This window comes from Triturus cristatus, chromosome 4_1 (assembly GCF_964204655.1).
Source record: "Triturus cristatus chromosome 4_1, aTriCri1.1, whole genome shotgun sequence".
Taxonomy (NCBI): domain Eukaryota; kingdom Metazoa; phylum Chordata; class Amphibia; order Caudata; family Salamandridae; genus Triturus; species Triturus cristatus.
This window is the reverse complement of record NC_140585.1, coordinates 516211880-516238818: the sequence shown is the minus strand read 5'-3', so window position 1 is coordinate 516238818 and position 26939 is coordinate 516211880. Positions and strand designations below refer to the sequence as shown.

The 26939-nt window shown below is 43.3% G+C and overlaps 1 protein-coding gene across 7 annotated transcripts in view; it reads right to left on the bottom strand.

The window, feature by feature from the left end:
- IRAG2 (inositol 1,4,5-triphosphate receptor associated 2) overlaps positions 1 to 26939 on the bottom strand; it is a 1211571-nt gene that overhangs the window by 908092 nt on the left and 276540 nt on the right. For all 7 annotated transcript variants that reach the window (XM_085652757.1, XM_085652760.1, XM_085652761.1 and 4 more), the window contains exon 8: positions 19252 to 19369. In XM_085652757.1, the coding sequence (XP_085508883.1) occupies positions 19252 to 19369 (118 nt within the window). The remainder of the gene's footprint in view (positions 1 to 19251; positions 19370 to 26939) is intronic.

The window sequence follows — 26939 nt, the reverse complement described above, 5'->3', positions numbered from 1 at the left end:
CACACCTGGTTGTGAGCAGGACAAAACGGGATCCAGGCCGCGAGGTGGAGGAGAGGAGCCCAGGAGCCTGCACCAGCAGTGGCGAGACAGCTGCCACACAACTCGCTCAGCCCCCAAGGAATTGTGAGTAGGGCTGAGCTCTCCTGCACAGAGAGTCTCGGTTTGTGGGGCTTGGAGGGCACATGGTTGGTGCCTATTTTTGGTTACACAGCTGCATCGCCGGATCCGGGCAGCTGCATCATGGGGCACACATGGTTGGGGAGGACAAGGGTGGGTTGCACCCCCGCCCCATGGGAGGATTGTGCCCATAAGTGAGTGCTGCATTGGCAGCCAGGAAGTCCCTGACTTGGGGACAGAGGGCATTGCGGGGAAACCCAAGGCGGGCCCCCGAGGAGCAGGACATTCGGCCTGATATTCACCTCATGTTTTGGGTTGGGCATAAGGCCCGGAGGTATTGTGAGCACCGCATGAGTGTTACTGTGGTGCACTAGTTATTTAGGATGTCTGCCTAATCTGATCTATGCATAATGTGTTTATGCCAAGTACAGTGGTTACCAGTAGTTACTGATGGTTTTACTACTCGTATGTTTTAATGGTTATGACAGTGGCCTAATTGGCCCTGTAGTATATATAATTCCCTGTAAAGTCATACCTAGTGCCAGGTGGCACAGTGTATATATGCGATTGCGTTCTAATGTATTTTATGAGTAATACAAAGGCTATTTTTTATATAACATTGTGTGGAGTTTCTTTTGTGGTGTGCCTAGTGTGTCGCCGCTGTGTGTGTGTGTTGCGCAAATGCTTTACACATTGCCTCTGGGATAAGCCTGACTGCTCTGTCAAGCTACCAAAAAGGGTGAGCAGGGGTTATCTTCAGCGTGTGACTCCCTTGCCCTGACTAGAGTGGTGGTTTCTGCCTGGCTTAGGCTGATGCTTCAATGAACACTAGATTTCCAATTATTGCAGGTGGAAAGATTGCCAATGAGGAGTTGGTGCCTGCAGAGATATATTCAAAAGGTACAGGCCATATTGTTTAAGAGCTTAAGAGCAAATTGGAGGAAGCAGACCTTTGTGTTGTACCACATGTTAAGTGGGCTATTTGAAATGGTTCCAATCGAGTCACTGTACTGTCAAATGACAGATATATTATTCTGCTACTTAGATTTGTTGAAATGTTCATATGTCAAGGATTGTCAGAGTTATGGATACTTTATAGAACAGATGAGATAAGACACTTAATCCTGCTTCATATTCTGTACAAGAAACTTGACCCAGAGATGCCCAGTGTTCTTTTATCAAGGCACCTGTTCTTACGGATGATAACACTATGAGCAAATTTGGAACAAAGCTTGGAGCTTTAAGTGCTGAACCTGTGAAGTTTCTAAAAGGATTTGCTGAGACAAAAGAATAACATGACTTTAAAGGGATAGAAAAATAACTTGTGCGTGTGTGGAAAATGAGTTCTGACCATCACACATATGATGAGCTTTGGAACAATGAGTTCAAGAGATCAGTCCCGCTAAGTGACCTTCTACTGACGTCCTATTCTGTGAGTGGACACATTAAAAGAGCATTCCACTCGATCAGAAGATGTATAAATGTTTTGGATCATGTATATGTAGAGAAAGAGCGGTGTGAATTGTTGTTGGAAAGATATTGATGGTGGCCTAAAACCTACCAAATTTCTAAAGCCTGCAAAAGTACCACAAGCAATTGCCGAAACAAAGAAATAAAGTGAACTATGAAAGTGTGTCTAAAACAGGAGTGATCAACATTACTATCTTTTTTATATTCAGATCATAAACATGGTTTGGTGTGTACATAAAAGGATTAAAAAACATTATTTGTTTCATTTCTATAAATATATATGTCTCTTCCTCTATTTTAGAAAATGGAGAAAGGGTTACTCTGGGGAGTTCTTTTCTGTCTCTAAAAGACTACTTGAACCCCAAAACCTATATTTTGACACCAGAATGAAGAATATAGGTCTCATGGTTCAAGAAATATTACAAAGCACTGCAACACATCTGCTATTTTTAAAAATGGCATTCAGAAAAAATTGTCCCGGACCAGCAATGTCTACTCAGACTAAATTACTTCTCTAATGATCCAAAAACATAAATCAAAAATGAAAATCTCGACAATTTTTTTTTTTTACGTATGTATATCAGGTCGCTGGGATTATTGGTTTGATTTTCTTTGTCACTTCATGTATTTACTTACAAAAACATGTTAGAGAATCCTTTGTTATTCAAATCAAGATCAAATCCTGTTTATGTAATAAAGAAAGCCTTGGTACAATTTAAAAAAGTAAATAGACAGGAAGATAATTGCTGAAAAAAAGTAAAGAAAGTCACAGAAAGAAAACCTGAAGAAACAAAAATATGAATGATTAAGTCATACTCAAAGGACTCCAGGAAACTCTAATAAACAATGGAACGTCCTAAAAACTGACACTCCGGAATCAATGAGAACTCTCCAAAGACTACATACAGGAGAGCAAAAGGTTTAAAAGACCACTTGGCACATAGACATTTTGAAAATACCCAGAACACTTGGGAGAGGGCTGGATGAAACAAAGTGGTTTCTGGAAATGCAGAAGTTGCAAAGCTTAAACATTAGCAATGCCAATAGGTCTGGCGTGTTTGCATGAAAGATTTTTTTTTATAAAAAAAGGGGGTTATTAACTTTGAGTGAGAACTGTAGTATTGGTGATGCTTGGATGACACGCTTCAAGACACCCATTTTGTTTCAACTCTGAGACAGTACTAGTGGCTTATGTATATGGTCTACAGGTAGTGCAAACACATGTGATATTCAAGCACAACCAAACAGACACTAATTGCACCAAGTTGCAATGGGTCCAGCAATAAAATAGATCAATGGCCCCAGAAGTTATGAGAATCAATAGTAGCCCCTGTACAGAATGGCACTTCAGAACAGCAGCTAAATTCCTCAGTGGGAGTATCACTGGCCAACTGCCATGATCCTTGATCGAGCTAAAGCAAAGGACGGCCTTAAGTCATGCATGCTTTCCGTAATGGCAATTTTTCCTATGGAATATTGAACGTTTGTTGAGCATTTGAAGGTGAGATAGAGTGTTTTTAGTTGCATTCATGCCTTGCTTTAATACAAACACTATGTGCTTAAGAAACAAAAGGGCTAACAAAACAGCCCTTTATGATATATTGTAAAAGGTCATTTACGCAATACTCAGGCAATAAAGGTAAAGCACCCCAGTCCACCCATTCAGAGTTCCCTCTTTGAAATCCTGGAATACCTTGGTAGTAATGTATTGCCATGATCTGTATGATTGTTCTTATTAGTATTAACATGTTTTTATATAGTGCTCCATTTTACACTTCTGCTGCTTCTAAGCACTGTAAATAACATCTGTAACAATAATCCTATTTATGGTGCGTAATTTACTGGCCACAGTAGAATTGAAGATTGAGCTGACCTTGCAGAGATTTAAATTCAAGACTTGTTGACTACCACCTGTTTCTGCGACGAGCATTCAACTCACTGAGCTGTTCTGTCAGCTGTTAATATGAATACAGTCATTACTGTAGTGGTAGCGGTGGCTGTGGTAATGAAATAATTCATTAAGAATTCGCCAAATCCAGCACAGAGACAGCAGACATTTCCCCTCTCAAGACCTCTGCGACAACCTCGCCGCCTTCTTACACAGCAAGATCAAGGAGATCAACAACAGCTTCGCAACCGAAGACCCATCCACCACACCCAATAGCTCCAGACCCCAGCTGACCTTGCCCAACAGGACCAACCTCACCTCTAACGACAACCTCAGGATCATGAAGAGCATCCATTTCGGAGCCCCCTCGGATCCCTGCCCTCACCATATCTTCAACAGAGCCAGCTACTCTATCGCATCTAAACTCTGACGCACCATCATACGCTCCATCGAATTCGCCACCATCCCTGAAGACTGGAAAAACTCAGACATCAACTCCCTCCTGAAGAAACCCTCTGCCGAACCGACGGACCTCATGAACTCCAGATACATCTCTCTGCTTCCCTTCCTAGCCTAAGCCATTGAGAAAGGCATCAACACCCAACTCTCAGATTTCATTTTAACGAACCACATCCTGGACCTCTCCCAATCGGGCTTCAGAAGCAACAGCCCCGAAACCGCTCTCCTTGCCGCTACAGACAACATCCACATCCTCCTCGACTGAGGCGAGCCGGCTGCCCTTATCCTACTGGACCTCTCAGCTACCTTCAAGGTACAGAATCTCGTTTTGCTTTTTGTGCATTATGAAGAGCATTTTTCCAGTCACAAGTGGGCCGAATCTGCGAATCGAGCCATTTGTGACCAGGAAAATGCTTTGCACATTTCAATCGATCAATTGGGATTTATTAAGAGCAGTTATTTACTCATGAGGGTATCCAGGTGCTGAGAGGTAGGCTGCTCAGGTGGAAACAGTAGAACAGCCAGGTCTTAAGTCCCATTTTGAATTACTGAAGAGTGGGTGAGGTCCAGAGATGGAGGGAGAGCCTGTTCCAGGCTTTCGCGGTGAGGTAGGAGAAGGAGTGTCCTCCACTCTTGCTTTAGCGCAGGGGTCTCCAATGAGTAGCTCGGGAGCTACTGGTAGCATGCCAGTACCTTCAAAGTAGCTCTCAGAGGTGAAGTCAAACCCAGTATCAAATTCAGAGTAGATGCCTATTAGAAAAGGCAGCACTACTCATTTTAAGACCATTAGAGTGACAGCAAGCCGTACTGTTAGCAGTAACTCATACTAATACTTAGACACACACTGAATCAGCCTATAGGGCCTACCACTTGATAGTGTGTATCCAATCTCAATATAACTAAGCCACAAGGAGATTGACCATGTTGCAGTCCCTGCTGTATTAGACACAACATGTGTGTGAACAGCGGACCATCAAAGAAGCATGGCAGCAGTAGCCTGAGCAGTAATCAGTGCTGACCAACCAAAGTGTGGGACTGCAGGAGTCAGAGTGAGAATATGTCCGTTGGGTGCATGATCACTCAAGACCCGAGGAGAAGAGGGCATGATCCAGACCACAGAAAATTAATTGACTCATGAGCATTTATCTGCGTCCATAATAAACGCTATTGCTTCCTGAAAGGTACGCCTGGTGTCAAGGACCACCAAATGTGTATGTATGCTAGCCCCCATCATAAGGGTGTTATCTCTGGCATAATTGTGCTTGTTCCTGGCACAATAGTGCCAATGTCATAATAATGGTCATCCTTGACTATTTTGGGTATTTTTGATCTAGTTGTGGTATACGGGCAGCCATCCTTTAGCTGATTAAATGTTTTGCACAAGCCTGAGCTGGAAGAACTACAAGCACAAACTGTATTATTGCAGCACTCTGGCAAGTTGGGATCACAGAACAATGAGATTGTTCACATGTTAAGGTCACATAAGGGGAGGTTACTAGAAAGGTTGAGGTCACAAGACAGGGAACCATACAATGCAGCCCGTGATGGTGCCAGGCTGCGCTGGAGAATCCAGCCGCACTGTGTTGCATCCCCACTGGAGAGCATAATAGGCAAAGGGGTGTTTGGTGGGTACATAGGTGGTGCAAGATTCCAGTTCTGTTGTCTGGAATGTTGAGGCTAACTCCTGGAAAAGGGAACCAAATGGTTCCTGTTCCAACCGTAGCTATCCTATAAAGAGAGAGGTAGGCCCAAGTGCTCCTGCCATCACTTAGATCATGACCTTCCTGTCACAAAGTAAAAGAAACTACATTTTTCCTCAATATAGGATACTGTGTTGGCTGTTTAGAACACCAACATCATGTAAAGTAGTTGGAGTCAAATGAAAGAGCAACAAGGAGTCAATTGAAAAGAACTTTAATCTGATTCAATTACTTGGAGAAACACGGAAAGGGATACTATAATGCAGAGCACTCGTCAACAAGAAATTGATGTGGGAGAAGAAAGGAGTCCCTGATCTGCCGGTGTTTTTTCTTGAACAGGCAATTCAAAAAGGGAAGTGGTGTGCTCAAAGGAGAAAGGGCTTTCAGAACGAGATGTGCAAGACTTAGAAAGGTTCCCCCGTATGCCTGCTGTTTTTATTGCATGCAAATTAAAAGGATTACTTCATTTATTACATGAAAGCAATGTTTGAATTTTCTTCAACATATGTACTGACCATAGTAAGAAACGAAAGGATTCACTACAAACTGTTATCTTTCAGACCGTGTCTGAACATACGCATATGTGTTTTATTTTCCTGTATGGCAACCCAATAATAGCATGACTTTATGAAGTTAAGCTAGTCATATTTATGGAAGTCTTATTATTGAAGTAGCTCAGTTTTAACTAATATAGAGGAGTATTATTCTTAATGTAGGCATTATTTTTGGAGGGGTCCCCAAGTCATGGAGAGTAGCAGATAAGACCTTCTTAATGTATAAAGGCAGCTACCTCCACGTAGCCTCTGGCCATGTTTAAAAGAAACAAAAAAAAGACTTCTTTAGCACAGCTGTTAAATAATGGACTCCACTTTTACAGTTTCTTGGTGTATGTAAACAGTTTAGTCCAACTTTAACAACGGACAGGGAAGCAAAGTTTGTAATGTCAAATGCGGACTATGAAGAAAGAAAACTTTACAAACCAATGTTATATAATATACAGATTTCCATTTTAAAGCAATGGCAAAGGAAGAAATGAGCACGATTTTCATACACGGACTGTGTTCATGTAACTGCGCTAGGGAAATGAGTCGCTCTGCGAGCACAGCCTCAGCGCGACAATGGCTTTGAACGAAGGAGGATCTACAATGGGCTACTTTGTCTTACAAACCCCCAGTTGCTTTTTTAAAGTTTCCAGGACAATTAAAAGCTTGCTAGATTATGATTTTCCTACAACATCACTCAGTAAATCGACTGCTCCCAAGGTCAATTTGCAATTTGAAAAACTTTATTCGACAATTAAGTCATGAAAGTATCATACATCAACCATCTGCATACACATGTATTAAAACAAAATATCATGAGCACACAAATTTTATACTAAAACCTACGCTATTTACCAATTTAAATAGATAACATTAATGTCTGGTCATCCAGTTTTAAAAAAAGCGTTTCGACTTAATTTAATTTAAACAAAAAATCAATTAAAAAAAAATGAGTAAAAACATAGCTACATTCGGGCGCCTATTCATTGAGCGCTGTTATATTTATCTGTCTGAGCCGTAATATCCAAGCCCACTTTATGTATTTTGCCATTGCCATTGCAATTATCGGGCTCGGATCTGAACACAAGATTCTTAGTGCCTCCTCGTGCCTTCGGGTACCTAAGAGCCGACAAACGGGTAATACCCATTTTTTCCGCGGGAGCTCATAGAGAGGACAAAAAAAAAGAAAATGACTCAGGGATTCAGTCGTGTCCCTACATTTAGGACATTTGTCCTGGGAACCTTTAGACCATTTACATGTAAATGAACGGAGGGGGAGGGTACCTATCCTAAACTGGAAATAAAGTTTGCGATCAAACGGAGCTTCAATAAAGCCCCAAAAAAGTTCCTGTCTAGGGTGTGCCTTAATCTCTATGTATCTAGCTGTTAGCTGGGATATACTTCCCTTTGAAACAGATTCCATAGCTATAAATTCCCAGTACTTGGCTTTAATGATTTCTTTTGAAGGGAAGACCGCATTTTGAGGATCATCCCATAAGTTTTTCCATCCCAGTCTGTAAAGGAATAGTTTAATAGACCTCAGCCAGTCTATTTTATGGAAGAGGTCTTTCTCCATTATTTCTTTTAAGCCCAGAGCATAGTGCTTAAGCTCCTCGGTTGACCAGACCCTACGCCAATACAGCAATGGCCGCAAATTAGCAGTGTCTTGTAAGGTTTTCAAGCCGAGGTCCCAGAACAGAGGTAACAAGGGAGTACTTTGTGGAACACCAACAACTTTCCGTATAAACTCGCTCTCCATAGCATTCAGACGTTTTGGATTAGTGCCAAACCCCCATAGCTCAGAACCATATAAGGATGAGCTACGTATCTTCATTGAATAAATTTCGAGGAGTGGACCTATTGGCTGTGTCTGCGAGGTTTTAAATCTTTTCAGAAGAAAACCAGTCTGTTGTTGGAACTTCAAAATAGAGAAGTCTAGTTGACTTTTCCAACGCATATTCTTCTGTAATGTCACTCCCAAATAAGTGAAGGCATCCACCTGTTCCAGGGGAAAGCCATTCATAACAATTACACTACTATAGGGTTTGTGAGTTCTACATGGGTTAGGGCCATTAAGGACCATGAATTTGGTCTTGGAGACATTTATTTCCAAGCCACGAAGCAAGCAGAACTCTTCAAAGCGTCGGAGGGTAAGCTGTAGGCCACTCGGAGTTTTAGAAATCAGCAGCGTGTCGTCCGCGAACATGAGAACAGGAATAAGAGTGCCCGTCATAGCTGGAGCGTCAGAGGGGACACCGGAGAGGAACTCTGCCACCCCGTTGACGAAGAGTGAGAACAAGGTCGGTGCCAAGACACAACCTTGCCGTACTCCTCGTTCCACGGGGAAGGACTCCATTACCTCGCCCTGCCGTCCCCACCGGACCCGAGCAAAATTGTTCTCATGTAAGCGCACGACCAGTGCCAACAACTCCGGCGCCATCCCCAAATCCTCCAATACTTGCCACAACTTGTCTCGTGGTACCAAATCAAATGCCGCCCGTAGGTCGACAAACACGGCATACAAAACCCCTTTTTCTAAAACTACTGTCCTCCAATAGAGGACAATAAACCTAAAGACCTGGTCAATAGTGCTGGTTTTTGGGCGAAACCCGGCCTGTAGTGGACTTAAAACATTGTTGGATTCCATCCAAGTCTGGATTTTGCCCAGAACCAGCCTACCCAAGATTTTTTGTAAAGCATCTATCAAGCTAATGGGCCTATAATTGCAAGCCAACGATTTGTCCCCTTTTTTTATATATTGGGACAATTTCGGCACCTTGCCAGGAATGGGGAATCACCATTCCCTGAGCTATTGCATTAGCTAAGTGGGTAATATATACAGACCATCTCGTTCTGTTGTGCAAAAATACATCGGCCGGGATACAATCCATGCCGGGTGCACGACCCTGAGTAACCATATCAAGTGCAATATCGACCTCCTCAACACTAAACACAGGGGTATTATAAAACAGCCTCTCCTGGTGAGGCGTTCTAGCGTCCTCAACGCCTTTTGAATATTGTGACTTAAAAAAGTCTACCCAGGAACTCTGAGGAACATGATTGTGAGGACTGTCAATAATTTCACCCTTCTTCCATTTAAAAATATCCCAGAATTTTTTCTGGTTTTTATCAGCACATGCTGCTTTTAGGTCTTGCCACTCACGCTCATTCCATTCCTTTTTGGCTTTCAATAGGGTTTTTTTAATGAGTATTGCGAGCTAATTTAATCTTGCTTGCGTCATTTGTTTTAAGAGCAAGTCCCAGATCAGTACGGGCTTGTTTGCAGGAGGCATTATGCCAACTCTCCTGTTTGCTTCTATGGACTTTCTTTCCTACAAAGGGTCTACAAAAACATGATTTCAATTTACCAACTAGTTTTTCATGGATTTTCTCAAATGCAACTCAGGGTTGACCTTTATCATCTACTTCCATAATTGACGCCAACGCCTCTTCAACGTGGGACTCAATGCTCCCTATAAGGTCTGGATGTTCTGCTACATTACGCCATTTAAGGTGGCGTTCATCGTTTGATAGAGCTTCAACTAGATCCGTCATTTCAGGAGCTTGTTCTGTTCTGTCTCCCATTCCTAAATCAAAGGTAGCGACTAATGGGTTGTGGTCGCTTTCGATCCGCGTCTCGACCACCATATCCACGAGTGTATGCCACATCCTCAAGTGGACCAGGACATAATCTCTATTGCTTGCCCTATTACCATTAACATACGTTTTGTTACGTGTCCTATCTGATGTGGTTCTGCCATTGGCCGCCCTCAGTTGGTTGCCCAGGCAAAACCCTTTCAGATGCAGGGCCGCCTCAGTCCACTTACTAACTGCCTTTGTCTCAAGCTGTGGGACACCCCATTTTAGGTCCTCTTCCTCTGTTAAAAGCAAATCTTGAGGGCCTAATGGCTCAAGAGTTGTATTGAAGTCTCCCGCAGTAAGTGGGAGCACATCAATAGGACTAGATTCTACAAGGGTGCTTAATGCAGATACCACCTCCGATTTTTTCCCACCTGGCAAGCCCCTTGCATATACATTATATATGTCAATTTTGAGGTTTGACGAACTGGTCAGCCTAACTCCCAATATGTCAACATTCTGTGTTTGTATGGGTTGGATTTTACATTCCAGACTTTGTTTGACCCAGATGACCAAGCCTCTGATGTCCGACCCTTGGACTTTTTCTCCGCTAGAACAAAGAAATTCAGATAGCCCAACATAAACACAGGCTCAAGTGACCATGTCTCCTGAAAAAGACAGATATCATGCTTACTGATGAAATCTGCCCACAGAGGAGAAGATAGTTTGGAACCTATACCCGCTACATTCCAAGATAGAAACAATACATGACCTACAGAATAGGATCCCCCTACAATATTCCCTGCAAGGTCAGCTCCCAAGGTCTTCACCGGAAGAGGAAACAGAGCAAACACGAGTGATGCTGCAGCTGTTGAACACGGTGATGCGAGTCTCTCTTGTGTGCTACAGACTCACGGGAGCCTTTCCCAGGCGTGCTTTAATACACAGGGGTGAGGGAGGGAGGAAACTGGATGATGCAAGTTTATCAAGTAAATTGTGAGGTCAAATGTCGCACATCAGAACTTTCATTTTCAACTGGCACTTTGACACCCTGCATCTTTTAAACCTAGCGCTGACATTAAAATATCACGACAGCTATCAGACTACCTTTGGGGAGGATAGGAAGAGGAGTAGCCCAAGGATGGGCATAAAAAAGGCGGATAGGCCACTGCTTAGGGGTCTATCCTGCCTTCAGTATGAACAGTAGAAGAAAAACACAACGGCTTTACTAACTACCCAGGAACTGGCATGTAAACATACTGGCCAGCAGGCAGCTTTCAGATAATGATAGCTCTTCAAGGAGATGGTGTGCATCCCTGGTACTACAAGCTGCTCAAAAACGGACCAAAAAAAGCAACCATGCAATGTGTATATATATTTTCTTTTTTGTCAACACTAGCAGCAGTATGGGGAAAAAAAGGAAACCTGGGGGAAAGGGGGGGAAAAAAAGGAGCTGCCCACGAGATCATTCATACCAGCCTTGGCACTGGAGTGCACTGCTTGTCAGGCGGCCGCACTCATGTGAACAGGCGAAAATGCAGCCACTCACAGTACAAGACAGCTTATGGAAGAATTAGGCCGATCCACTTCCCCATTCTGCATGCTTTGGTGAGAGAGGCAAAATGTGAATGACAGCTGAAGAGACAAATGGATAAAGAGGGCTGACTGAAATCCTCTGTATGTATGCATTTATGTATGTATGTTTAAGATGTATATATTTTTTTTAATTTGAGGCTGGGTAAACAGCTAAAGTTGCCTCTTGTCCAAACCTATAAATAGGCATCAATACTCAACTCTCTGAAACATACAATAGAAAATAAAGAGATTAAAAAATTATTACATAAGAGCAAATGCCAGGGATGGCTCCTCCTCAGAAGTGAAGTGTTTTCCTGCCTGCTGCAGCGCAGCTGGCACACACAAATAAAAAAAAAAATGGCATGACAAGGCCATTTTATTGCCATGCCATTTTATTATCTATCGGCTTATGCAAATGTGAGGGCAAGGGGTGGGGCTGAATGCTGCATTGTAGAATTACAGCTGACCCTGCAGTGCATATGTCGGGTTGGCCGGCTCTCCTGCTATTGCCAGCCCAGCATGCGCACTGTAGACCCAGCAGTCCCCTGGCTGTGGGGGTTTACTGGCACAGGCCCCCAGCCTCAAAATGAGCACTGGGTTGGCCTGCTCCCAGCAATCCTGGAGCTGCTGAGAGCAGCTGCACGAATGGTTGGATTTACATTTCACAAGCAGGAATGAAGTCCTTCCCTTTCCTGCTTATGGACATGATCATGGATAGAAATGTGGCACCGTCTGGCGCAGTACTGGTGAGTTTGGGGCCTGCGACCCACCATATTTTTTATTGGAGATATGTGGTGGGGCTCTGCATTGCAAACCTGCATTTGGCCATTGCCAGGCTCATCCTTCGAATTCATGTGCCAGACACCTTCAACCGCATAGCAAAGGTACAACATACGTTCTGTTTATTTCCTATGTGCTGTGTTTCTTGTACAAAAGATATTGATTTGTTGTCTGACATTTTCTCTCATTTCCCAAACCTATAAAGGTTATTACAAAAAAAGCACATTCAATTCGAGATCCTAATTTGGTAACCTAGAACACAATCCTCAAATCTCCATCCAAACATACAGAAAAACGGACTCCAACTAAGCCCCAAAAATGGGATGCCCTGTCACCCGATGGGGTCTGAAAGCCAGTCAAAGACTAGTAGGAAGGAGTGGGTGTTGTGTTTCAGAGATGGTGGACTCCCTGCTGTCAGTGGCACAAAGGTCCCCACAGGAATGCGAGCTGGGTAACAAATTAGCAATAGTAGCTGCTCAGTTTTCAGCTAAACTAGAAAATAAGATAACACCACATTGGGCTTCAAGGGCGCTGGGAAAACTTCTGGGGTCTGCATCTCAAAACTGGTTGATCTGGATCAAGAATTTTCAGTGTTGGGGGTGTGGCTAGCCAGCACCCAAAATGACCGCATTGCTCTGAGGTTCTGAGCCTTAGAAATCTAAATCTCCCCCCAAAATCCGTACAACTATCCTTATAGCCCGTTTTGATGCCGGCACTGAGTAGCTGCTGACCTGTGGAGTCCGCCGGTCCCTCGCTGCTGCAGATCTGACCATCTGGGCCGAGGTTATGACATCGCGGCTCCGGACCGAGGCCGCGCTGGCTGTGATGGAGTACGGAGCCGTAAGCTGCAGCCTGGCCTTGAGTGCAGGGCGGCGCTCGGCGTAGCTATCCCTTGGCGCCAGGGGAGCTGCTGCGATGTGGGCGGTATCCCCAGTGCTGTCTGGCAGCTGCACTGGTTGTTGGGCGTGGCACCATGCGTGTGGGCTCTGGTGAGAGTGAACATCGGTGAGAAAGACACCATCACTAAGGCCATCATTTCAGTCCCTGGGACCGGAGAAGACCCGGGAGCCCCTTCCTCACCCCCCCCACCCCCAGGCATGCTTACCAGCACCGCTGGGTAAAGGATTGGATTAGGACCGCTTTCCCCTAGTGGTGCTGCCATTGCGACGTGGTAAGGTGCCCCTCCCCCATCATTACTACGGATTATATGGACATTTGCCTGTTGGAACTTCATAACCTTCGCCAGGAGACTCTCATGAACTGGGGAATACCTGTAGATCACTCCCTTGACTTACTGCATCATCTGCTATAGTGGGGTGTGGTCGGCTTGGCATCTTAGTGCCCAAAGTATGCAGGTATGGTGCAAACCCTTATTTAATTATAGATCTCATTCCTTCGCCACATATTCCACGGCTGGGCTCAATGTGAGTTGGGTGTTTATAGTGGTGCTGTTTGGGTCTGGATTGCGGTGGGTGCAGACCCCGCCCCCCCCAATTTCTACGCTTCATAGTCATTACACTGCATTAGCATCAATTATTGTGTATTTGGCACTATGGCCACTAATAAGGGATCCAGACAATCCAGTATACTTATATTATCAAAATTCGCCCACTCCAAGGCTGATGCAGCGGACGACAAACGAGCGGAGTTGGATCCCTCGTCGATGTGATGGAAGCTATCCAGGGGGTTCGCATGGTGTTGGAACAGAAGATTGATACTGCCATGATGGAGATCACTCATCCGTGCTGACTTTTGTAAAATGGGGGGGGGGGGGGGGGAGGGGACAGGGTCAAAGAAATGGAAGAATCAGTGAAAACCCTTCAGACTTCCACAAAGTCCCTTGAAATTTCAGTCAAATGTCTGCAAGCTCAAGCATCGGACTTTGAGGCGAAGTTGGAGGATTACGAGGGGCGAGCAAGGAGAAACCACATGCGTATTTTGGGGGTTCCAGAAAAATCGGAGGAGCAGGTCGCTGGGGAATTGATACTGAAACCTCTACAACCCCGGTCCCTTGCAAAGTACTTCTCTGTGGAACGGGCGCACCATGTACGAGGGAGCCCCCCCCCCCGAAACCTGGCTCTTCTCCATGACCTCTGTTGGCGAGGATATTTAATTTTCGAGAAAGGGATGAAATCCTCCAGACAGCTAGGACTACCCCGCCACTCAAGTTCGAGAATGCTACTATCACCTTTTTTCTGGACTTTACCTACAAAGTGCAGCAGAGGCGCAGATATTTCCTTGAAGTCAAGCGAGCTCTGAGATCATGGCCTCAAGTACGCCATGCTTTTTCCGGCTAAATTGAGGGTCCTCACAGGTGGTAAATCGTTGTTTTTTTAGAGCCCTGATGAGACTTGGGACTTGCTCGAAGACTGGCGCGCCTCCAGTGCTCGCCAGCGATCATCTCCAAGTCATGAACAGGGACGGGGCAGTCAACAAGAATGAACTGAACGAAGTGGGAGTGAGTGATCGAAGGAACTGTGTTGGTGCGATTTAGCCACAATGAGAATTGGTTAGCTTTTTGGGGGAGTCGGTTCATTTTTATAGGTCGGGGGGGGCTGCTCCATTTGTTTTGAATTGCTCCACAAGCTTAAATGCAGTTGGTGCTGATGTTGGTGTCCTATGTTGTCCTGTGGATTTAAGATGGGCCGGGGGTCGGGATATTTGCATTTAGTTTGTATTGTTAAGAGCCAAGCACGATAACATTGTTTTTCAGGGACTTTTCCATTGGCTTCACGGGGGGCCAGCAGATTACCGCTTGGGTTGTTTGGTTGAGTGACACGCCATGGAATAGTTAACAGAAAAATAAGCTAATACAGCACACCCATCATAAGTAAGATTTTGTCCTTGACAATAAACAGTATTATGGACCAGTGTCAATCAAAAATCAATAAGTCAGTCCAAATAATCCTAAAATTCCAAGGGGATCCAATGCACAGGGTAATTCACAAGACTTACGTAGAAAACGTTATTTTTATGATTCTCAGAAAAAATTTCCAGCGTATAAAAAAGCCAATACGTGTTTCGTCTGTACTAATAAGTATTCAGACTTTCAAGGCTAAAGAAAGGTCATCGTAGGGTCGTAGTCCAGTCAAGATAAATGGAAAATCCGAAAGAAATTGTATATCCCAAACAAAGAATGCCAATGATGGAAATGGAGGTGCAGCCTCAGGGTAAATCAAAACTACTGGCTGGTACAACAATGAGAGTCCATGTAATGAAATCCCTAATTTAGTTCGCAATATGTCGATCAAACAAAAATCTGTAGTTGCAAGAATGACGTTCTTGGACCATGTAACATAAAGAAGAGGTAGAACAGCAGCACGATCAAGGCTATAATCTGTCAATAGCCTAATAAGGTGGTGCGGTTCCACTAAAGCTGCACTCAAAAGGTCGAGGGAACAACAACCAGAATCGATTCAAGAGCGTTCAACCACGAGCGGAAGGTTTGGCGTGACTTGGGGACACATGAGGTCTTGATTTATCAGGATCGGGCCATTTTCTAGATATTGGTAATCCGTAGTTTATTGGAACCTCACCATCTGTGCAGGGCTATGTTGGCTTTTCTTATACCCGGTCTGGCCACCCCTCTGGTTGTTCCCTCGACTTTTTGAGTGCAGCTTTAGTGGAACGCACCACCTTATTAGGCTGGGAGGCTATGGGTTGACTTTCTGGAGGCTTTATAGATGTGTGGAGGACCTGTAACCCCACCTCTTTGCAATACACCTTTCATTCAGGGGTACATGCGAGCCTGTCCAATATTGATTATATCTTCTGTCGAGCCCCCCCAGCTTCCCATGTTTGATGGTATATCCTTTTCCCTAGAGACATTTCTGATCACTCCCCAATAGTAACGTATTATGGCGGCGTTTCCACCACCCCCGCCCCCAACCAGGCATGAAATGATATTCAATCCATGGTGTCTCAAGGTACCAACCATTAGAGAGCAATTCATTAAAACTCCCCACAATTATTTTATGGAAAACGATGGGTCGGTGGCATCCGATGTCACACTCTGGGAGGCTTATAAAGTGGTTATCCGGGGTGGCAGCTGTTGCAGGTCACAGGAAGGAGAGATCGCAAACAATTGGAGGACTTGGAAACAGAGATGTCAGGCTTTATGCCCACCAGAAATACAGCATTGAATCTCCAAAGGTTGTGTGGAGTGTTGGGTAGGGCCGCCAATATACAAGAAGATTCCATCATTATGTTCCTCGACGCCAAAATGGATTTTGATATGATCGAGTTGTCGTTTCTTTTTGCCACACTTGAGCGGTATGGTTTCGGGAGCCGATTCCGTTCTTGGGTGCGTCTTCTTTACGCTAACCCCTTGGCACGGATTTCCATAAATGGTGCCCGTTCCGCATCTTTTGTCCTGGGAAGGGGTACGAGGCAGGGCTGCCCGCTCTCGCCTCTGCTCTTTGCCCTAGCCCTGGAGCCCCTGGTGATTTGGATAAGGGGGGACCCGCTCATTAGGGGCTTGAATTGGTCACCTGATTGGTCCAGTGGATTTCCCTTTACGCCGACGACATTCGGTTGTACCTGGCCAGACCTTTTTTCTCACTGCAGCTTGTCCTCCATATCTTCGCTTTATTTAAAATATATTCCGGGTACACTATTAACTGGGACAAGTCTATGGTGTTAGGGTTGAGCGGAGTTCCTCCGGTTTTACCGCTGGGTTGTGAGACCCACATAGTGACTGACGACTTTCAATATTTAGGAAGCTACGTTACTCCGGATTCCTCTGTCTTTTATGAGCACAACTTATTGCCCCCCTTGCTTCGATATCAGTCATTGGAAAACATTACCCCTTACATTGTTATGTAGAGCAGCTCTTTACAAGATGATGGCCCACCCAGGTTTTTTGTACGCCTTACAGAATGCGCCATACTCAGTTCCTCCGCTGTATTTCCAGTTAATTGACTCCGAAGTTAGGGCATTGCTCAGGGATCGGGGTGCCCCCCGTATCACTCGTACTAAATTGACAAAGAGCTGGTACGACGGTGGTATTGCCTTGCCTGACATCAGCTCTCATTACTGGGCCTCCCAACTAGTTGTTTTAAATCGATGGGTTAATCGTCCTAGTTCGGGCCCTGCTTATAGAATCGACCGGCACAATATGCTACCTGGTTCCTATCTCAAAGCACTTTATGGGGGTACACGCTGCATACCCAGGTTCACTACCACGTCATCTACTGTGGATATATGGCATAAAACAACGCAGGCTTTGGGGTGGAGAGATAAAATAACACAAGCTACACCCCTGCTGGAATCTAGCCGCTTGCGTATGCTCTCTCAGCAGCCGGGATTCGATGGATGGGATTTGATAGATCTTTCTACAGTCAGGGATATGTAGGCGAGGGGTACAGTGATACCTTTTGTTGATCTACAGAGGGACTACCAATTGCATGATCGAGAAACTTTCCGTTATCTGCAGGCTAGAAATGCGTTGTATAAAGCCATTCCTAAGAACTCGGAGGTACCGGTTTCCTTGCCTCTGGAGATATATTATTGGATGATTATCTCCCGGAGAAAGCCATCTCTTTGACTTACCGGAAAATCCTCCATCATACTTCAGATGCCCAGGATAAACTGCGGGCTAAGTGGGCTGATAATGTTGGAGATCTGGACGATTACGATTGGAGAGAGGCGCTTGCATCTCCTCGCGAGGTAGCAATCCAATCACGATTCAGACTCATACAACTTAAATTGCTGCATCGGACGTATTACACCAGCTCTGTGTTGGTCAAGATGGGTGTGCTGGGTTCCTCTGCTTGCCCACATGGTTGTGGCCTAGATGGTACTTATATACAACAATGGTGGTACTGCCCTGTCCAACGAGAGTATTGGGGGAAAGTTATTGCTGGTATGACTCGCGTTTGTAATTCCAGAATAGACGACTCCCCCGGAAGGGTCTCCTTAATATTTGGAAAGCCACAGATTGGTCACATACCGAGAAGATGTGGGTTACACTGGGATGTATGGTGGCGAAGCGTAACATTGCTAGAACATGGAGGGGTGGAGTTCAGCTGTGTTATAAGGATTGGGAGTCAGACATGGATTGGTGCATGCAGGCTAAGAGGTGGTTCATGAAAGTAGGGGGTGCGCACAAAAATGGTCCAAAATATGGGGTACATGGAACGAAAGCAGAGGTCTCTTGTGCACCCCTGTTGTCCTCCCCCCCCCCCCTCCCTAGTGGTAGACTATGAAGATATTCAATTGCTTTGCATATGGAATGATAATGTATGTTTTTTGTAATGTTTCCCAATGCTAAATGTACATAGTTGCCGTGTCTTGAGCTTTTTGTATTGCGAGATCATTGTACTGTACGGTCTTGATTTGGTTTGTATGGTTTTAGGTTTCATCTTTGAATAAAAAGAGCTTTAAAAAAACAAAAAAACAAAAACATTCCAGTGTTTGGGGCGCCCATGAAATAATAAAACTGGAGACCAACTGGACAATCTAGGCACCCTCCCCTCCCACCCACCCCAGGGAAATAGGGTAGCTTAGCTTGTGCCTAGGGTGACACCAATAGGGGCACACTGATGACTCCAGAAACGTGGGAGAATGGTTTGAACTGGCAACTGGCCTTCCATGAAGAGGGGATTGTACGATTCCTCTCAGACATCCAAGTGGGGCAGGGCGACACCAGGAATAATTCCTGTCCAGCACACGGTGAAGACGAGGGGGCAGTTAAGGGTCACCAGCGGGTACAGTCCTTCTGTTTCTCCAGCACATCCCAGCATTTCATGTGATGTCATCATGTTTCAGGTTCAGCCCAGGTCTGCAGCTCACTGTGGCTCAGGGACGTCTCTCACTCCCCATCTTATCCAGCTGCGCCTTGAGTCAATTATCTGTGAACACGGGCAGCGCCTCTCTTAACAACAGAGGACCCTCTATGGAGGTGTATTCGAACCGTAAGTGCATTTCTTCCAAAAAACAATTTAGGCATACTAATCATTAGGATATAAAATGGAGTTTAATCGTTTTTATGAAAATACTGATTTAAGGTAAACCTTTGCAAAATATGTATGCCCTTAAATACAGACCCGATGATAGTTGTAAAGTAAAATGGAGTGGAAGCACACAAGCATTTACAAAATAGTGACGGTTGCCATGATATAATTGCGGCGGCAGCCCTTACCAGCTGTTTGTTCTGAGCCAGCGCGTGTGCCCTCTTATCTTCTGTACTGTTGAGGTTCGATTTCACTTCCTCCAGCTCTTCCTTTAAAGACTTCACCTTTGCCATATACTGATGAATGCTAAAAATAAAAACAAAAAGAATGTTCCAACCACAAGAGCAAGGGTTGAATTTCCTTTAACGGACAAACTGATGACAGTCTAATCCAGTGGTCTTCAACTTTTTAGTGCCGCGCCACCCCCTCTCCCATCCAAAAAATAAAAATCAGGCCCCCTCAGAATTTTTCACAATTATTCAATTAAATTGCCAATGTTCAAATATATCTGGACTTATTTAAATATTGCAGTTAAGTTATGTTAGCGTTTTAAAAATGCAACCAAATACATGATCGCCAAACATACTGTTCTGGTCAGACTGACCTCACTAATGTGTACAAGTATCCACAGTGCGATTATTAGAAAGGAGTTTGGGGTTTTGAAGAATATTTTGAGTCCCTTCCCTTTTGACGCATCCTCTCAGCTCAGATGCGCTTGACACAAGTGGCCGATGTCCCATTACAAAGGGGCTTGCTGCAGCTCATCTTTTCCACTTCTAACACAGCACTGCTGTCAGTATAGTGGTTCTTTTGGCCAGAGGCTGGTACCCCCGCGGGGATCAGTGGAGGTCCCCCTTGGAGGGCCGCCACCCAGTTTGAAGACCCCTGGTCTAATCTAAAGCAGGAGTGCAAAGTTCAAACGTGAATGTGAGCCAATGTAGGGGAGGCACACATTTTAGGTGCATTTGAATTCACAAACACGCTCGTGAGTGGAGGGGATAGAAAAGCATGTTTTGCACGAACCAAAGAAATGAACATGCAATACAAGAAACCGTCTTAATCCTCAATTTGTGATTTTGGCGCTGGTTTTGACCTTGCATAGAAAGGCAGTTTGCATGCATGGCCTCTGCAGATATTATGCTCCAATGTCCAGACCAAGAGAGGAAGCGTCTATTCCAGTAGAAAGAGTGCATGAACAGGCCAGTATCCCTCCCATCCAATCCTTTTTGCATAGGGCTGGTACTGTATCTCTACCTTGTTATTTTGGTATTAATGATGCCCAAAGCGGAGTTTCCATGGTGCTGTTGGTGCTTACAATCTCTCTTCTGTGTGTCCTGAATAAACCTGCAAGTAGCCCCAGTATCATGGATTTCAGATTTCACACTGGTCACTATTCGAGAAGTGCTATAGTTGTGACATTAGAAACCATGTGGCTGGACATCAGTACTAAATTGTTAGATATCGGACAGAGAGTAAGGAAGGGTCACCTGCATCATTTCTGAAATCATTTGAAACAGCGGTAGTCCGTATAACTAGGTCATGCTATTGTAGGGTAGACAAACTGTTTTTTTTAGACCTAGATTACTTAAACCTGCTACGGACCATTACTCTGGTAGTAGAGTGCATTTGGAGGTCTGCATACATTATGCTGCCTCAGCTCAGTTTCATGATCAGCTTACCTGTAAAACTGGGAAATGTGCAGAGCGAGAAATGGCAGCAGAAGTTATAAACTGAATGAACAAATGACCATTACCAATAACTATAATTATTAAACACCATATGAACACGTTCTGAGACAGGGGGATTTTTCACATTATCCTTCTACTCGGAGATCAATGCAGGTAAGCAAGGAAATATCTGGTATGAACAAACACACTTCAGAGTCACCCTGTATGCCTCGACCATCTTTGCTTAGTTGCCCAATCATCCATTGGATTTGGTGTTATAACAGCCATGAATGTTGGTGACACGCAAGACCCTCTGCCAAAATGTTTACTTATTTCAGGTCTATGATTTGATAATGTCCCCAACATTAAACACCATACAATATCTTATTTAAATCACTGTTTGTTCGAGACAGCTATTGTTCTCTATATGAAATGGACACAAACTACCAGCCAGTCTATTGGAAACTAAAAAAATGTTGTCTGGGACACACAAGAGTGAACATTGGTATAGTATAGGATTGGATACTTGTAATTACGAGCCTGGGGAAAAGGTTTATATCTCACATTAGTTTGCTCCGTCACTTAGGACATCTTAAATCTCCAGCAAAGTGAACCGCTTTGATATAGTTGTGCAAATCTCAGAGGAAATACCTTTCACATTTGCTTTGATTACCTCCTCATATGTCACAATTCCAGAACTCTCAGCCCATTGGTTCTTAGAAGTTATGAAGTATCAAAGGCTGAACATCTGGACATTCACTGATTGGCAGAGCACTGCTGGTTCTGCATTATCTTTTCCTTAATCCCCTCTAAATTCTGACTCAAATTATCAACTCAATAAGTCAATCCCTCTGAAGAAGAATCTCACCACGTCATAAAGTTACAAGCATTTACCATGTTAAAAATTGCAAAGCAAAACACCTACAAACACTTACACTAGGAAAGCACCGTCAAACTCTCCGAGGACATGCTCTCACACTTACTATTACCATACACTACTCATGGCATCGCGCAAGACAGGACAGATTGTGGAGTTCTGAACTGGAATGCATCCACTACGATTCTATTTGAGTGTCCCAGATCGTGGCAGTTGAGGCAGTATCTGGAGCAGTCGAGGGAACTGTCGAGTGCTGTCCGTGTACTTAACGAATAAACCATGTTAATACTAGATTTGGATCCTGACTCATGTAATTCTACATAACACGTTTTAGTGAGGAGTGGAAAACAAACTCACCCCATGGATGGCACCAGTACGACTAACAGACCATGAATGTGGGGAGAGTAGTGTGAGCATGAATTCTACTCCACTCCAGCTGCTCATTTCAGGCTGCATGCCTCTGTGGACAGCTACTCTCTCCTTTCCTTCATAGATGTTCTCCTTCGTGTGCGGTTACTTGGGAAACACCCCCTAGGAAGTTTTGGGGAAAGAACTGAACAGGGCGAAACAATTGTAGATAGTGGCTTCTTTTTTATTTTTGTGGCTTATGATTGCATGGCAAATGCTGGATTTAGATCTTACTGCAAATGATCTCGCCTTTGGGACCTTTTATGGATTTCGAAAAGCTGCTCATTAGCCTGGGTGCTGAAATATCTACTGTTCTTTAACATGGAGGGAAAGTAAGCACCAAACTGCAGAACACGCCAGGTATGGGAACCCATGGAGAGAAATATTGCCTATCAGCGGAAAATGATATAGTCCAAAGCTCTGTTTTTAATATAAAATCGGGGACTTCGGTGGTCATATCATATCACTAAAAATACAAGATTTGAAAAAAGTATTATTGTCTACGGGTGCTCAAGGAAGACCAGTTTCTTTGGCCTGGAATCTAGGGAATGCTAAAGCAATTCTGGTGTTTTACTGACCTCTACTGGTCATTTTCTATCAAGACGGTTAAATAGAGGCAGTTGAAAAAAAAAGTCCTTAAGCAGAAGGGGAAGCAGACAAGTCCTGGTGCTGATCTCCAGAGCCCACCAAGTACATACAACATATCTTTCAGACATGCAAGCACTGTCTAGGCTCGACCTAAAAAAACAGAACAAGTTAACAACTGCACCATATTGCAGAGGCCAGCATATTTCTCTTTAGTAATGCTTGTTTCAAATGTCAAAGTCATCAGATTCTAAAGAAAGAACAGGAATATTCACAGGTCAAAACTAAAAATTCACTGTCTCGGCAATATGAAAACTCAAGGTCAGGGCACAATTGGCATTGATGGGGGGAGAATTTCTAAATCGGGGCTATTAAGAGTAGGAAGGACAGGCAGGATTGTTTGTGAAGTCCTTTTATAAGATGTCGTTCGATGGTTTCTCTTCTGGCTTGAAATAACCAGTGCATTTGTTTTATTTTATATTCTTCTTTGTGCGCTCTCTATGAATCTTAATTGAAAAACTGCATTGTGTTTCGGATCCAATTAACTTTACTGATTAAAAATTATCAGTGAAATCTATCCATCATGAATCTCGCTGTCGTAGTTTCCGCATTAGGTTGGCCTGTGCACTAAAAGTTGCAGCCTTAAATATAGCTGTGAAATATTATAGTTCGGTTCATGAGAAAGCCGTGGCATACTTTAATTCAAATTCGTTCATCTCATATTAGACATATTTAATTCTATCCTAATTTTCAGCTCCTATAGATCTTTTCATAGTAACGTTTCATGGTACAGAATGTTATAACGGTACTTTTGATTTCGTTCAATTATGAGCAACTATAAGAAGCCCTATGCACATTATTCACAAGCGGTGCACAGTAGGCATATAAAAGCCCCAAGGTGTTTCATTTTGGGCGGATTTTAAAAAATACACTCAAATCAGTTTGCTGCAGGAACTGTTTTTGCATTAGAAGATAATTCATGATTTTCCGTGAATTTGTTGGTAGCCTTAAATAATTGTCGATTTTTTTCCAACATTGTATGACCTTTTATGTGCTACTAGATTGCCTGGGTATATGGAATTAATGGTTTCATTATTTCCATTTCTGATCATTCTCATAACACCATATAATGTTTCTTCTCTGACTTGCATGCCCCGTTATGTAGATAACTTCTATACAGGTACCAAATTTCACAAAAATGTACCTTTCCCCCAACTAATACAGTTTTACATTTAAATATAAAGTATGCACTTTACTTCAGTATATTTGGAATGTGTTTCAAACATTCCTGTAAATTACTATCTAGGCATACCACTAATGGTACAAATACTGAGGTGCGTCTAAAAACGAAAGGGCTCCAGGGCCGGACGGGTCGTAGTGGGCACCGGGCGTTTGCCCGGTAGGTCGCCAGGGTGGGGGCCAGTTTTGGAACACTGGGGGTGCGTTTTTGTCACCGGGGGCCGTCTATCGGCCCCCTGTAACGAAAGCAGCTGCAATGTTTTCCATGTGCACCCAACACCCACAGCTGCCGGTCGGACTCAATTGTCAGGGCCGGTTTACAATTGCCAGGGCCGGTTTACGTTCCCAGTCCGGCCTTGGAGGGCTCTTCAGCAGATTTTATGAAGCCTTGTGTTTTTATTGCCAGAAAATGGAGTGCACGTGTTGAGTGATTCAGAGTCAAATTCAGATCTAAGTGCCCAACTCAGAGACCACTATGTACACTTACTCAATACCATATGGGTCTTGTCAGCTCGTTTCAATAGTTCGAGTTAAACAAGTATTCCCAGAGTTTCAACCAAAGAACCTACATTTTCAAGGAGTATGTTTATTAGTTAATATCCGTGTTGGTTGGTAATCTAGCAAATACGATTTCTTCACAATCATCTTTGTAATTCCAAACACCATTGAATCCATTACATTTTCTATGAATAGAGCACAATCCCTCTATTTTGTGTTTATACACTTTTTCAGGAGCTATGTATTCTATATGTGTCCAATACATCCTGCAGAGCCAGTGATCTTTTTGATAAATGGGATATTATTACCATTTCCCATTGAGCTTATTCTGAGATCAATGGATAGTCTATAGAAGTGGAACATGGTGTCCACAATGAAGAGCACTCTCACACGTTCACGCAGGGATGCGCAATGTTGTTTGGTAGAGCGTTGGAAGCCAGTCACCTAGTTCCCCAGAATCAGATTAATCAAGACATTCCATATCCTTTCTGGAAGTTGAAAGAAGAGTACTTGAAAATTATTTAAGTATAAAAAAAAATCTTCCATATAAGAAATGAGATGAATCTATAGACTCTGTGATAACCATAGTAGATAGTTACTAGTGGCAAAGGGATAGTCAAAGATAAAAGCAGTCCCTGAGCCACTTTGGAGCTCAATGGGAAAAACCTATAAATGCATTATAAAGGCTATAAGATACATCTTAGAACCCTACAGCTCTTTATCAATAGGACCTCTTTGGCAGTACCGATCGGTGATTAGGGTTTAAAGTATTATTGTATGCTGATGACACACAATTGATTGTCTCATTGCCTAATGACAACTATTCCTGCCAGCAAAGGTTCAGACAATGTCTTACATCTTTATCATTATGGATGAATAAAACCACATAAAACTGATATTTGGAAATAAATACACAAATTTTGAAAGACCTCTGTTGGGTGTCTGAACTCGGGCCACCCCCACTTCTTGCAGAGATCGTCAGGAACCTTGGTGTTAAAAATTTGATAGTCCGCTTCTTTAAACATCAGATTCTTACTGTCACATCAACTATTCATAGGTTATACAAAAAACTGTTCAAAGGGATTTAGATTTCCTTCCTCTTAGGGCTAGGAAAGCTGTGATCCTTGTTCTTATTACCAACAGGCCAGATTACTCCAATTCATTCTACGTAGGCCTTCCTAAAAAACGAATAAATAAAATAGTACAGAGCTATCACTCTGCCCTCTACTGGCTACATATAGAAAAATGAAATGAATTCCAGATTCTAAAACAAATCCACATAGTCGTTTACATTTCTGCTCCATACAGTCTTCTAAAAATGTTTAAATTTCACTCACCTGCGAGAGCATGGGATCCTTTAATACTTTTCTTATTCGCCCTCCCAAGTTCCATGCAAACCAGAGCGGAGAGCGTGCTGCAGCAGTTGCCGGTGCAAGGATATACAATACTCTTTGTTTCACCCTTTGTGCTACAGATGACCACTCATGATTTCTAAAACAACCTTAGAATTTGGCTTTCTTCAACAGCTAATTTTTCACGTCTTCTGTGTCATTTACCAGTTCAGGAGTATACGCCCTTCCAGTTTGCTTTTCAAGATTATAGCGTCTTAAAGTTCTCTGAGCACTACTCTCTCCATAAATCATAACCAAATTAAATTCAAGGTAAAGACACAGGTCACTTAAAGACATCATGACATAGTGAACAGCCAGAGAAGTTAAATATCAAAGTGATAAAGATTATGGAACTAATCAGAACATCTAAACATTCTAGAGCTCCAGGGCTAAGAGGCTTGCTCATTGCCTTATTAAATATAAATCATATTCTGTGCTAAGTTATTGTTCCAGTTATTTTCTGAAATTACTACTATACAGTGTGTATCAACTAAGGTAGCAACCTTGTTCCAATATATTTACAAGCTATTAATATCTCACCAACAATGTATTGCACATTTGCTTTACTAGATTGTGAAGGGAAAGTTTATGCAAAACTAAGATTAAGGCCTCAGAATTACTTGTAACTAAACAACCAGGGCCTTGTTTGGAGACCTCAACAACTTATAATGTGGATGGTTCTTTTCCAGTTAGTACAAAAAAATTGAAAAATAATAATTGATAGTTGAAAGCCATTTTACCGCTAACAAAGGATAAATGAGACTAGGCTAGAAACCAAACTACACATTTTGAGTTATGATCGACTTCTTAAATTAATCCAAAGGATAACTAGTCCATAAGAAACACACTGACAGAATCCGATTATTGTTCCAAGAGATTGTAAAAATTGTGGTTTGTAGTGTAACTCCTGTTCACTGCCCCTGCCTAATCCAATAGTAACCTAAGAAGGAGTAAGGATGATCACAAAGTGAGCTTGCAGTATTTGTTCAAAACTGAATTAAGAAGAAATATCTCCAAATTTCAAAGTCTCAATTTGTGCGCACTTCAGTGCATTTAAAGTCATGTGGCTCTTCCATTGGTATAGGCATTTAGCAGCCAAAAAAGGCAACCTCTTTAGATGTGTTTAAGAAACTGGAGTATTAGTTGAAGAGGATAAGTGCCTACCACAAATAACCACAATGCTCAGAGTGAGCCCTTAAGGTCACTAACTT